The 13,753-nt window shown below is 39.1% G+C and overlaps 1 protein-coding gene across 42 annotated transcripts in view; it reads left to right on the top strand.

Annotated features, from left to right (window-relative positions):
* Positions 1–13,753, top strand: part of RBFOX1 (RNA binding fox-1 homolog 1) — a 1,274,894-nt gene that overhangs the window by 1,024,734 nt on the left and 236,407 nt on the right. For 3 of the 42 annotated variants that reach the window (XM_085591766.1, XM_085591767.1, XM_085591765.1), the window contains exon 2: positions 9,105–9,325. The exons of 35 other annotated variants lie outside the window; for them this stretch is intronic. In XM_085591766.1, coding sequence (XP_085447892.1) covers positions 9,239–9,325 — 87 coding nt within the window. In that variant the 5' untranslated portion in view covers positions 9,105–9,238. Of the gene's footprint in view, positions 1–6,217; positions 6,373–9,104; positions 9,326–13,753 lie in introns of all 42 variants that reach the window. 4 more of the 42 variants (XM_021531182.4, XM_085591773.1, XM_021531191.4 and 1 more) reach the window with 3 other exon arrangements.

Genomic DNA, 13,753 nt, shown 5'->3' with positions numbered 1-13,753 from the left:
GAAGAAAAGTAAACACATGCTGTGATTCTTTCAGGTGAGAGCTATTTACTGTGTTACCAGGAGGATTTCTTGAAGCTTAATTCAGGGAATTTTGTTCTTCTAAATTAATTCATCTGTGGGTGGTGACTGCAGAGTACCAGAGCAATCCCACTGATGCTGATCTGGCTTCAGTCACAGACCCTCAGACTGGGGCAGAAGGGATGTGACCCTTCTCAGGGAGAGGCAGGTTTTAGCTTGACCTGGATAGGCCAAGTGGCAGAGCCCACACTGAGTTTAGGAGTGGGATAAGTGTGTCTCCAAACATCTGTGTGAGGCTGAATTAACTTCAGACATTAAGTAGCAATGAAGTTGAAAAAGCTTTCTTAACTTTTTGCCATTCAGCTTTGGAGGCAAATTTCCTATCAGCTGAGTTTACTAATGCTTTCAGCCAACTCCTGCCTGCCTTAGATGCTCCTTGTTTGTAGCTCTTGGCTAAACTTTAGTACTTAAACTATTGCCAGTGTCTTGAGTAGAGCTGAGTTATGGCTTACATTACATCTAATGCCTTCAAGTCTTGGTATTTTATCTCTTGAAAATATGAAACTTGTAGTAGTGAACAGAAATTCCCTCTGATCCCTTTAAAGACCTATAGGGTCTTTATTATTTAGGGGTTTGCATTGGTTGTTTCCCCAAAGCACCCTGCTCACTTAGGATATCTACCCTCTGCTGGTTTCTGCAATCAAACCATAGCACTTGGCATGGTAGGGTGCTTGAATGATGTATTTATACAGGCAGGAGGCAGGGTTTAATACCATCTCATGATTCACTGTGCAGTCCTATTAATATGAGCTTGACTCGGGGGAATAAGTAGCTGTTACTTGTCAGCAAATCCTTGGTGTATTAAGGGGGTGAAGTTGTACTGAAAGATCCTCACAGTGATACTCTGCTGTTCCCAAGGGAAGTAAATGAAAACTGTACTTTGATGAATAATGAATGTTCTAATTGGGGTCAAGAAGAAGTCATAGCTTCCTGTGATACAGTAGTTAGAGTAGCCTGACTACAGCAATAAAAAAAAGTCTGTTTGACCAGATTTGGCAATAAAAGTATGTGACTGTCATCTTTGTCATCTGCACACAACTAAAGCCTGGGATGTGACAGTGACAGGCAGGTGGTTGATCTCTTGTACAGCACAGGTGCATTCCTGAGATCCTCTTTGAGGTATTGGTTGGTGCCCATAAGAATATGGCCAAGAACAGGTACTGAGACTGGTTGAGTGCTCAGATATGGCCCAAAATCCTGTGTGGAATGGATGAAGAGCTCTGATGGCATGGCTTGGGTATATCACTAGGATTTTATAAGAGTGGGTATTGGTTAGAGTCACTCTGTTCCTGACTTGCAAGGAAAAATGTTTTTGTTGCTGCTGGGCTGTATTTGCAAATGAATATACCCTAAGGGGGAGATTACAGCCTGTTCTTACATGCTGACAAAATACATGCAAAAAGACGTATTTCTTGGTCACCCTGTATTCAGCACACAAAAGAGAAGAATAAATGAACAAGATTAAGGAAGATATATGCAGGTATGATTCTACTACGTGTTTTGTGAAATTATTATACATACAACTTGAGACTTTATTAAAGATGCATGTGATACTGCTTATCATTTGTGGAGGATGTACATAATTTTTAGTAGTTAGTCTGTGTAACTGCATGATATCAAACAAGCATGAGATCTTGAAAGTGTTCTATGTTTCATACAAAATTTTCTAAGCTGCTTAACTTCTCATGGATTGGAGGCTAATCTCAGCTGGTTTAGAAAATGCAGATAATCTAAAGAGCAGAGTAGAGAAAGATATCTGAAGTAGCCTGGAGAAGGGAGAGGGGAGAGAGTGTTCTCAAAAGGGCCAACAGGGAAAATTCAAGTGATTTGGGACATCTATCCAGCTGATAAGAGTTATGTAATAAAAGCCAGCATGGAGCTCTGCAAGAGAAGGAAAACAATGTGGTGCTCACTAAGGCAGAAGAAACAAAGTGCAGAACTTTGTAACACATCTTCAGTGCTGTGAATAAATTGTGATGTCTGTGTGTCAAAATCAACTCTTGGTACTTAAAGCAACAGTATTTTCCTACAGTTTTACAGCTCATTTTCTGGGTGATCCAGGACAATTGGAGGCATGCAGAGAAGCTTCCTTCACAGAGCTGTGCGGGCCTGTGGAGGTGTGTTCCACCACTTTTTGTAGCTTTAGGAGACTTTACTGTGTGGCAAATCTTTAACTTCTACAAACAGCAGAAGTTACAACAAGCACAGTTCAATGTCATCCTTTTTCCAAGTGCAGAGCACAGCACATGAAATAACTGAAATTTTCACATCCATCCTGCTTTAATTTTGACACAAATACTGGGATAACAATGTGGTTGTGATCCAGAATCTTTCTAACTGGTATGTTAGTGCAGCTAAGTTATAAGACACTGATACCTATTTGATTGTTTTTTTTCCAGAGAGTAGCTGTTCACAGATTGTTCTTGGCTTTTGTGCCTTGATATGTGGAGCTGATGACAGATCCTTAAGTTTCTGTGGTAGCCCAAGGCAAGTCCAGGCACAGAGGGATCCCTTAACTCCAGTTTTAACCTGCTGCTTCTCTCTAGCATACATTTATCACCTATGTAAGTGAATGTGTCTTGCGACTCACTGAAGGGTAAATCACTCTCCCTGCTGTCAGGGGACAAGTTCTTATCTTTTAGCAATCCAGTCTAAGCAGAGAGTGAGGGTTTCTAAGACGTAGAAGAGGGCAAGCCTTGCCTTCTTGTCTTTAAGGGTTCTGGAAAAAGCGAAGCTAAGTATATGTTTACCTTTTACACGTGTGTGTGTGTGTGTGTGTGTGTGTGTGTTCTTTTATATTGCTATCATTGTGGTGATCTCCTTGTACCTGATTCAATTCTCTTCAAAGGAATTTATAATCAGAGTTGGATACAAATTAGGGTAGACCTGCAGAGGAACAGGGACATTGGTCATCATACCACTGGACAGTCAGTTCATCCCCCAGTCAATGTTTTTGTGTGATTCTGGCGAGAGGAGGTTTTATGGACTGAAAGAAAATGTTCATAGGTGTTTAGAGAAGGTCTTAGCTGGTAGCAAGCAATGTCAGGAGAAAGCATCAATGCCATTTGGAGTTTGGTTAGGAGATAAAGGAGCACATATTAATGGCAAGACAAAGGATATTCATCTTTGATTTGTTGACAGTAATACCTTTGGTAGGAATAGGCTAAACTGAGACTCTGAAGGGGATGACAAATGCTGGATAAAGGTAATAAAAGGATTTGTTTTGGGGCAGTGCAGGTAGAGGAAAAAATGGTCTTTATGGGAGCATTCCAAAAGAAATGCAAAGTAAACAGGACATTCTTTAGCCAGTGAGATACTGCAGCAGCCCATGGCTCAGACCGCAGCACTGACAATAAGAAAGGAAGGTGAAACCAGAGGGGAAGGATTGGCTGAAAAACCAACATTTACTGAAATATTGTGCTTCAAGTGTTGCAAGGCCAATCAGCCGTAATTTCTCTAGAATTACATATAGTTTCCCAAACATGTTTCCCAAGTTTTTACTTCTGTGTGAAGCTATTATATTTGGCAGGACTCTATTTATTTGTCTTTGAAATCTCCAAACTTACTATCATTGTATATTTAGAAGAAAGATGCTAAAATTGAACTTGAGTGGAACTGAAGCATTGTTGTTTTCTGACTGAAGAGTCACCTGGGTTCATCTTGACCTGCTGCTAGTTTTTAATGTTCTGAGAGCTAATGTTATTGTTAGATGCTAATGTAATTCTTAAATGGCAACTTTAGGTTCAGAAGAAAAATGTGTTAATTCTAAACCTGCTGTATCCCACATGCTTGAAAATGGTGGTTTCTACCAGTTTTGAACACTTTCTATATCCTTGCCTATTCTCTAGTGTGAACTGAGATGCTTAATGAACTCACACAAATTCGATGACATCTGCTCTGCTGGTTATCAGTATGAGACCAGCAGGTACCTTTGATCTGTATAGGTGACATTTCCTTGCTTTAGGAGTCAGTGAAATGTCCTTGCTGTGTTTTGGCTCTGCTGTTCTGTGTGCGAGGAGCTGGCTGGGGAATTGGTACCTGGCATAGCAGCTCCCACACATCCTTCATGCAGAGGAGAGGGAGCAGCTGAGATGGGGCAAGCCTGGAAGGTGCTCCTGGTGCACTTGAAGAGTCTTTGGCCCTAAATGGCTTTTGCATAAAGGTGGAAATAGTCTTTGGAAGACAAGTGCAGCAGTTAGTGCCAGCAGCTGTGCTGGGGAGGGTGGGCGAAGATGTTCAGGACAGCTTTTCCTGCCTATCAATATTTCCTTTAATGCCAGATCACCTCAGGCAATGCTAATCAACAGCAGCTCACCTCCTCTTTCAGAGCCTCTGTGGTGCTGGTGTCTGGTAATCCTTTTTTAGAGACAGTTATCTAAAGTTGCTGTGGATGAGGAAATTATCAGGAGATTTGGAAACCAATTTGTCCTTTAAGTTTTGGGGTTTTTTGTACCCAAAAACTACTGAGAAACCTTAAAGAGAAAACAGAGAGCATTTGGACAATGGGAAATGTGGTCAGAAATGGGAGACTTGAACTTAAAATATTCAAATGTGACATAGCATAAGCTCTGAAGAGGGTGCCAAAGTGGTACCTGAATTATTTATGGTCTGAGAGACAGGAAAGTTAAGCCAGTGTAGGAAGGAAGCAGAAATTATTTGAAGTTCATTGGTGTTGTTCAGCATTTGGAAGAACTATTGTTTGTGGTATTTTGAACTAGATTCAGGCATTAAGAAGAATTAATTATTTGGCAGAAAGATGGTCTAAATAGATTACTTCTGTCAGAATCTGATTAGAGCATACATCATTGATTGGCTGATGACTGCATTGCAGGGATCTGCCTTTTCCAGGCATTGTGGCCCCAGGGAAGTTGCTGGTCTTTTTTTTTTTTTTTTTCCCCACCTTGTAGCAAAACTTATGGATCTGCTTATGCCTGGGGAAGTATTTTGGTCACTGTCTAATGTGCCGTTTACATCTTATATGCAGGTGGGATCAAAACTCTGATCTTTCTTGCACCATTTTATTTTTTCTTGTCCTGTCTGAATGTGTAGTCCAGTTTTCAGGCGTATTTCTAGTTTTATTTCCATATCTGTGCATCCATACTGTACAGTCTCCATTTCCTTCCTATTTAAATGACTTCTTAGCAAGCCTTCAATAACACTGCTACTAGAGCCCCCCTAACAGTAGCTTCAGTTCTGTGCTAAAACATGAGATTAGATTGCTGGGTCTGTAATACTTAAGAATTTTGTGACCACGTACTCCTATCCTACCTTGTTTAACCTATGCTCTTCACCTTTAAGAGCAGCTTTTCTTTAATAAAATCTGCCTTTTTGAAAAATTCTGCATAGTTGAAACAAGATAGTGCATTTTATTTGTGTATCTACATTTTACATGTAAAACTAGTGTTCCTGTGTTTTTCTTGCTCATTCTTCCTCTCATTGCTGAAATCAATTTTTAGTTTCAGAAAATCCATGAAAATTTTTAATGAAAGAAACCAAAGCCAACTAGGGCTTGGGAATGGCTGAAAGTAACATACCCTCTATGAGCACACTGATAATGGCTTAACATGTCCTCTTTTTTTTTTTTTTTCCTAACAGCATTATCATTTTCTAGAATGTAATGGAAATGAAAGCTGTATAGCTGTTTAAAATAGATGATCTCCCCTTTTCCACCCACACAGAGAGTAAATTTTTTTGCAGAGAGGAGGAACCCTGCAGCAGGCAGGAAGTGGGTGCTGTCACCACCAGGAACATCAGAGCTTGATGTGCATGTCCCAACCATTCTGGTTTTGTCCTCCCAGAAGTGTTTAGGTCTATGCTTGATCTTAATCATGCTAAAGGTCCTGCTGAAGTGAAGCAGAACTCTGATTTGCCAATACTCTTCTGGCTCATTCTCTCAGTCCTCAGTGCTCTTAGTGGTCAAATTTCATTTATTCAACATATTCTAGCAGAACAGGAGCGACCATTGATACTAACTGTAAAACTTAAGTGAAATCTCCTTTTTGTGTGGCTGGGAGGGAGAGGAAATGTGTTGGTCTGAAGTGGTGGAGCTGATGTGGAGGCATTGGCATGAGTTCTGAGCCTGGCACGGGACGGAGACGCGAGTAAAGCTCTGTTGTGCTTCTGTGGTTTTGATTCGCAGAGGTTTGTGAGAACTTAGGTGGCTGGGGCACACATGGGACATCACCACAGAGCCCAGCCACCAAGCCAGAGCTTGCATCTGGAGTGCCCCACACCTAGACATTTAGAAGCATATTGTTGTAGTGAGGCAAGCAAAGCGTCCTTGCGTTAAAACAGGTAATTTTGGTTTATTTTCAACCTTTGTTTCTGTGTATTGCTATCTGCAATGTAGAAAATAGCAATGCTTATTAGACATTTGATGTTTGTGTTATTCTGGAATGTTTATACTGCTTGCAAAGGGCTGGAAGTGTCCTCCTGGAAGCTGCTGAATTCACACTACCACTGCTATTTGCATCATATTCTGTTCTAAGCCACCCTTTTTTGTTGCTGTGGAATTGGAAGGCTGTTCTAGACCCTCACTAGACAAGACCAAAATACTTCAAAAAAACCCCCGAACTTGGAAAAATATGTTCAGCCTAAATTTATTCATAACTAGGTTTTTCTTGATTTTTAGAGTGTCAGGATTGTCCTTAGTTTAGTCTCTTCCTCCTACTGTCTTCTTCCCTATTCACAGATTGCTTTGCTGGGATAAACAAATCAAATTTAGGTTTCTGTTGCAACATAGTTGTTGCGTTCCCCTGAACACAAAAAGGAATTTATCTACAATGGTTGTATTTGAATTTGACCTTTCTTTTCCTATTTAATGTGGATGAAGAGAACTGTATTCTGTTGGAAGTACCGCTAAGAAATCAAGAAATAATTGAGAATTAAAATTAAGAAATAGTGATAATTTTCCTTTTCCTCTTTGCATCTCACTAGCATCTCAAATGCTTTAAAGAGATACAATGAGATCCTGCTTTTCTTCCTCTGAACTTTGTCATTAGGAGGAGCATGATCTTGCATTTTGTATTATTGAATTTTGATTAATGCAGCCCATAAGATTTAGCAGTTCTTTCTATGTAATATCAGTATCCTTTCCAGTTTTGCCAGTACCTTTCAACTTTGTGTCATCAGGAAATTTCATCAGCAGGTTGCCTTGTGCCAAAATAATTAGAGAAAATGTTCAAAAAAACTGTCCCAAAATAGATCACAGAAAAGCTTCCCTTGAGCCTAAGCTTTCCTGTACAAATCTTCCTCCTCAGGTTTTCTAACATCTTATCAAATATATACATGCTGAAACAAAAAAAACCTGCCAGGTATTTTTCAGAGCAATTTAACAGTCTGTATTTATGTCATTTGTCCCACTGGAGTCATTTGTGTAAAGCTTGCAGAATCCATTTTATAATCCCCATTCCTGGGTGAAAGAAATCTGCTTTCTTTTCAAATGCAGCTCACTCTGCTGGATGAAACAAATAAACAATAGTTAAAATCAACTTTTTTTTTTAAAGAAATTAAGTATTTTTAAGTGAGTTGTGACCGCAACTTGCTTTTTCATATATCCATTTTGTTTATGTATTTCTCTATGAAAATTAGTGATTGGTTTTGTAGTGGAATCAATGGCAATCCTTTGAAAAATAAATCCATGCTGTGTCAACTTGCTTAATAATTAAACTGCAGAGTTTCTCTTCCTTGGTAAGATAAGGCCAAGAAATAGGATTTATAGCTAAGCATGGTCAGATAACCAGTGAGAGCAGCATCATCCCCAGCAGAACAGTGAAGCAATTCTGAAACAGGAGATGGAGTGGGGTAAACATCACTTCATCATGTGACAATTGCTGGCCTCATTGGCAGCTTCTGCAGGGAGCATCACTGAGGGTCACAATTCCACGTCTAAAGTTAGCAGTGGGGTGAGGCTGGCACTGGGGAGGGCCAGCAGGCAGCTGCCCAGGGAGATTTCCAAATCCTGCAGCACAGCCGCCTTGATACACGAGAATCAATTACTGAAAACCTTCCACGATGGTCAAAATGTGACATTAAATAATTGAGTATCACATCAAATCTTGTCTGCAATTAGTTATCTGGAAAAGTAATTATGCAACAAAATCAAGTAGCTGAAATTAGTGGTGTGAAGCACCCTGATAATTCGAAGACTGTAGATTTTTTTTTATTTCACTTGTAACATGGGAGTTGTAAGTACCTAACTAATTCTTTATTGAAATAAAAAAAGTCTTGCTCAATTGTAATTCTTGTCATTAGCTACATCTGCAATAGAAGGTACATAGCACATAAAACAGGTGTTAATGACTAAGTTGGTTTTGTCTAAAGTAAAAACGAGCTGCGGAATAGGATGTCTTGCAAGCAGTACATTTAAAGTCAAACCTGTTTTGATTTAGGGAGGAAACCAGCCTAAATTTCAGTCCTTTGTCTCTTACACCAGTACTGTAAGTTGATTTGGAGAACAGAGTTGAAATACTCTAATGGGAAAATGTGTTCTTTTAAAATAGTTATGATCAATTTAACAACATAGATGTTGTGAAAGGTTAGAAAAGCCATTAAAATATAATTTGCACTAATAGAAGTCGTTAGCTTGCGTTAGCTCACTTATTCAAAACAAACAAGAAAAATATAATGAATTGAAACGGAGCATGTACCCAGTATAACAGACTGCACATGAACATTGTTTAACAGCTTATAAATCCAGTGAAATGTCTAATTATGCAATCATGATAAACCTGATTATTTTGAAAATGGCTTCTGATAGTAACTGTTGTCATGTATATGCCAGAAGTGATGGGAAAAATTATTTCTAATCAGTAGATCTGTACAGAATTTGATCTCTATGTGTTTACTACTTAAAAATCTGAACTGATAAAGAGTAGTTGGCTAGTCATGTTACTTAAGCTGCTCCCAAAATAGCACCTTCCTTTTTGGGTAGAGTTAGGTTTGCAGCTGTTGTCTCTATCTGTTGTCTCTGAAGAAAATTTTAACATTAAGTGTTGCTGACGTCAATTTTTTTCTTTTTTTTACAGCTGATGTGGGCTTTGCCCCTGACAGAAGTTATTTGGTTCTAGCTCTGAGTTTGGAAGAAGTTGGTATATAGATTTTCCCCTAACTTTCAATTGATGTGTTTAGCTTTAGTGGGAGTAATACTATCACTTAAACCATGTTGTCGTCTCAAGGAGTTTTGCTACATCCCTATGGAGTGCCAATGATTCTGCCTGCAGCACCATACTTCGCTGGACTTGTTCAGGTAATGCAAGGCCGCTTCCAACAAGCAACTTAACTCTAGTGCACTTAGAGCAATAATTGGAATTTTTATGGTTGAGAAAGCAAACACTTTTAATACAGGCAAAAGCTCTCATGTAGTCAGTGAGAAGACAGTAGGAAATCAAAAAGATGGATCACCCTAATCTGTGTATTGACATCTCTCATGGCTGAATAAATGGTGTAGTTGAGCTATATTTGCTTGTATTGATTTGTCTGCTGTTTAACATTCATGCCTTTGCTTCACGAGGTTGACCACAGGGCAGAGGATTTGCTATCCATTCTAGGTTTCTGAGGGAGTCAGCATTCCCACGGCAGGTCAGAAGACAAAGTAACTTACCATGATGTGTTTAGGTTAAGTGTTTTAGCACAGCAAATAGGAATAGTGTTAAATATGCATCAATTCATATGTTATGCGTCCCACGGAATTAAAAAGGGGTTGTGGTTTTGTGTGTATAGAAATATATCACCTGCAAAGAATATTTATACACATCCTATTAATTCCTTTGAGCCCTCAAATGTAAGATCTTGCTGCAGGGCAGGAGTTCTGTGTATTTAGAAGTCAACTGGCAGGTACCAGATTGTTGTTGTGTTTGCTTTTGCTATTATTATGTGTCTATGAAATTTCTGTTGGTAGAATTGGGATTCTGAATAAATTGTCTAGATGCTAATTAAGCAATAAGTATCCTGTTGTTTACAGTATTAGAAGGCATTAGGAAAAGTCAACACTTCTAAACTCTGATAGAATTGTACCATCCAAGTGGCAGGTGTTGGATATTGTGCATTGACAGGGTCAAGACACAAACGTGTGTTAGGGCATTTCTGTGCTGTGCTAGGGAGAAGTCAAATTAACTATGAGGGAGAAGGAAACTTTCATTGTGCTCCTTTACTCCAGCACTTTGTTGACATAGAGGGGCAGTCACAGCATGAAACAGGTGGGTTTCCATATAGGTCCCTTCAGTAGTAGAAGACTATGGGTTGTGCTCTTCACTTCAGGCTTAATATCAGACACATATGTTTAAAATAGAAATATAGCATTGCACCGTGGCTGTTAATCAGGTATTGGGAGTCTGTCTTGTGGGACGTGCAAGCTGAGGCTGCTTTTTATGCAGCAAGACACATCCAGCAGGTCTTCATATCCATTAGAATTTGGGGGTGAAGGTCGGACACTGGAGCTCAGGCAGACCCTCTGCCATCCTGTCCAATAAATAATTACAAGCAAATCGTGCCTTTCACTCTATGCTGATTGATGTTGAAATTGCTTTTGAAAGTTCTCATAAGTTCCTGTTATAGATTAAGTGCCGGTGTAGGAAAAATAACTGCACCCAACTGAAATGGGTGAATGTAATCAGGTTTAATGGACTCGAGAGCTTGTTGGGAATTAAATAACTATTGATTTGTTGGAAAGTTGCTGTCATTACAAAATGCCACTCTGGACGCATTATCCAAGCAGTTAGATTAGAAGAAAGGGCCCTTTGAAAATTTGGGATGCCTTATTTCAATCTTTTCCCTCTTTATTCTCTCCTTAGAAAGATATATCCAGGCCTATGTTACTTCTTTAGCATAGATCTGAAACTGATGAAATAAAAACTAGGTATTATAGATGCAGTTGAAAAGTGTTCTTTGTATGAATACTTCTCTAGTCTCTTGTATTCTGATGCCAAAGCTGAAAATGGCATTTTGGAAACCAAGCAGACATTTGTGTTATTGTCCTAATGAGTGAATTGCAGCATTAAATGGTTTGAGCAATTTGTCCCCCAAGATTTTACCTGCACTTACATATCTCTGGTCAGTTTATGATAGCAGAATGCTTACTGTTTTTCTCTGAGAGTAAATCTAAGTATCTAAAATAAATAATGCAAAGGACATTTGATAGGAATATTTATATCATCCTCTTCTAAGCAGTAATTACATAACATTCTTAATGTTAATGGAAATTTTCTCCAAAAATATGTCTTTATAAACTGATTATGTAAATGTTGTTTTTTTGTTTTTTTTTTCTGGGTTGCAGGTTGAGAACCACAACCTGAACTATTTTTGAATATGAGGCAGTTTTAACATTTTATAGCTCTTAAGATGACAGTTTATTTATTTGTATGGATTTCTACAGAAAGTAGGTGTACCTCTGATCAGGGTTTCCCCATTATTTCCACCTGGGTTTATTCCAAGGGTGTGTATGAAAGCAGTGTAGGGCATTACCTGGACATCTGGGGGCTGTTTTGGGAGGTTTTTTGTAGTTTGTGTTGCACAGTTGAGCAAGAGATATCTCTGTGGAGCAAGGTTTGTCTTCAGAGGTCCTGCACCTTCAAGTGCTGTTTATTATTTTACTCAACACTGTGGATGAGTATCTGCTCCAGCTTCTCCTAAATTCATCAGTAAACCCTGCCCTGCAGCCAAGGGTGTGGCTTGTTTCTGCTACAGCCTTTTGTTATGGAGCAGTGGAACTGTGAAAAACGACAAAGGGATGGATACTGTGGGTGCATCTCTGCCCATGCTTTATATGAGTAGCCATATATGTTTTCCTAATTGCATGTATTCTATTGAGGAGATTTGTATTCCTTCTACTGAGAGGATGCATTTCAATGAGATGATGGAAAGTGAAATGCTTTTGTTCTTGGAGAGACACAAGGTCCAGGGTTGCAGAGATGTTGATGGTATCAAATTATATTAAACGTACATGCAAACTTATTTTCCAGTAAATAAATATACCTTGATCTTACTAGAATAATAGCCTATGACTTAGTAATGCATTTTTAAATGAGAAAATATCTTTGCCTCTTCCTCCCTTCTCCTGGGCGAAATTATTTGAGGAGAAAAAGATCACATGAAAGTACAAATAGTGCATAAATAGCTTTATGCCTCCTGTGCGTGGGGAGATATTTTCTGCCTTGGCACAAAAAGCCCACTGGTGGCTTCAGGGCTGTCACAGCTCTGCTGCCACGAGGACCCAGGCAGGACTGCAGTGCAGCCACTGTGTTTGCTGAGGGCAGCAAGGCCCACCTTGTGTCCAAACTGTCCTGCTGCTTCTCCTGGCAAGGGAAATGAAAGAAATGCCAGGTAGGATTAAGTGTCAATCCAGTAAGAGGTTTCTTCTCCTGCTCTTGGTCCCCATCCCAGCTCAGTCATTTGATTCCCAAGGGGGAGCCCGTATGTCCGGATGAGTGTGGGCAGGGGTGCTGATGGCCAAGGTCCCTCTGCCCTGCCAGGGTGTGCAGGATGGAGGAGTGTGCTCCTGTACCCTCTGACCACTTCTTAGAATAGATGTGAAACCAAGCTCCAGTCATCATTAAATTACAAAGGTTGTTGTAAGGCTGCACTGTCCACCATGCAAAGAATACTGTTATTTTGTTAAATAAGGACTGAGAGATCATATCAGCTCCATCTCTCGTGGCTCTAAATATAAAATACTTACAGTTGCTCTGGTTACTTGGAATGGTGGATTTATGATAAAATATTTTGAAAGCACACATGCAATATATAACATTTTAATAATGGATGCTAAATTATTTATTACGTGGCTGAGTTAGGTAGCTCCATTTCCATTTAGCAGAGAAAGGAGTTCATACGCATTATTATAAAAGTTATTAAAGTTGAAATTGTTTAGACTTTTCAGTAAACTACTGCAAGGCTCTGAAAAGAACAAGTGCTCTATTTAATAGAAAATGTGGAAATTTTATATATAAGATTATAAAGATGGGATTATTTATGTATATGGTCAGTGTTTTTAAAATATGCTTTCATTTTGACATAATGACTGGAAAAGTTCAAAGAGTGCTGAGGGTTTACGCTTGTATTCATTGTTAAAAATTCATTGTTAAAAACTAAGCTAAAACCTTTTTTTTCTGATTTTATTTGCTTATTTATGAAGTGATAAAGGGGAGAGTTGAAGAACAAAAATAGAAAACTGGCTGGTGATTAAATTCAATATATCGGGAGTTACTGTATTTTTAAGTATATCATTCTTAAGCTTAGACTATTCTGAAGATACTTTGATATTTTTTTTTCCCTCTGTATCTGATTTTCCATAACTGCCTAACCAGTGTGCTTGACTGACAACTGAAAAAGTGGTAATCTGGAGACTGTTCCATTTTATTTTAGGGCTGAGAGAATTGCCTAGAATATGCTGTGAAAAGTAGTGGTGCAGACTTCAACACGGTGCCATCACTTTACCCATCTGGAAAACCCTTGTTTTAGTGCTGCTTTGGGAAGTGCTAGCACTGGGCACATTCTGAATACTTGGAGGTGTTAGTGTGTTAGGCTACCTGCAAAATCACACTTGCATTCTGGCATTCCAGTCTTGGGTAATGCTGTGGGTGTGTTGTGTCACCTTACATGAAAAAAGCTTTTGTAATTTGGTAGGTTTTATTTGAATAATACATTTGAAATAGCAAGGAGGAGAGGTTTGAGTTCTTTC

This window comes from Lonchura striata, chromosome 14 (assembly GCF_050655825.1).
Source record: "Lonchura striata isolate lonStrDom1 chromosome 14, ASM5065582v1, whole genome shotgun sequence".
Classification (NCBI taxonomy): domain Eukaryota; kingdom Metazoa; phylum Chordata; class Aves; order Passeriformes; family Estrildidae; genus Lonchura; species Lonchura striata.
The sequence above is the reverse complement of the archived record's forward strand: the minus strand, read 5'-3'. Positions and strand labels throughout refer to the sequence as shown.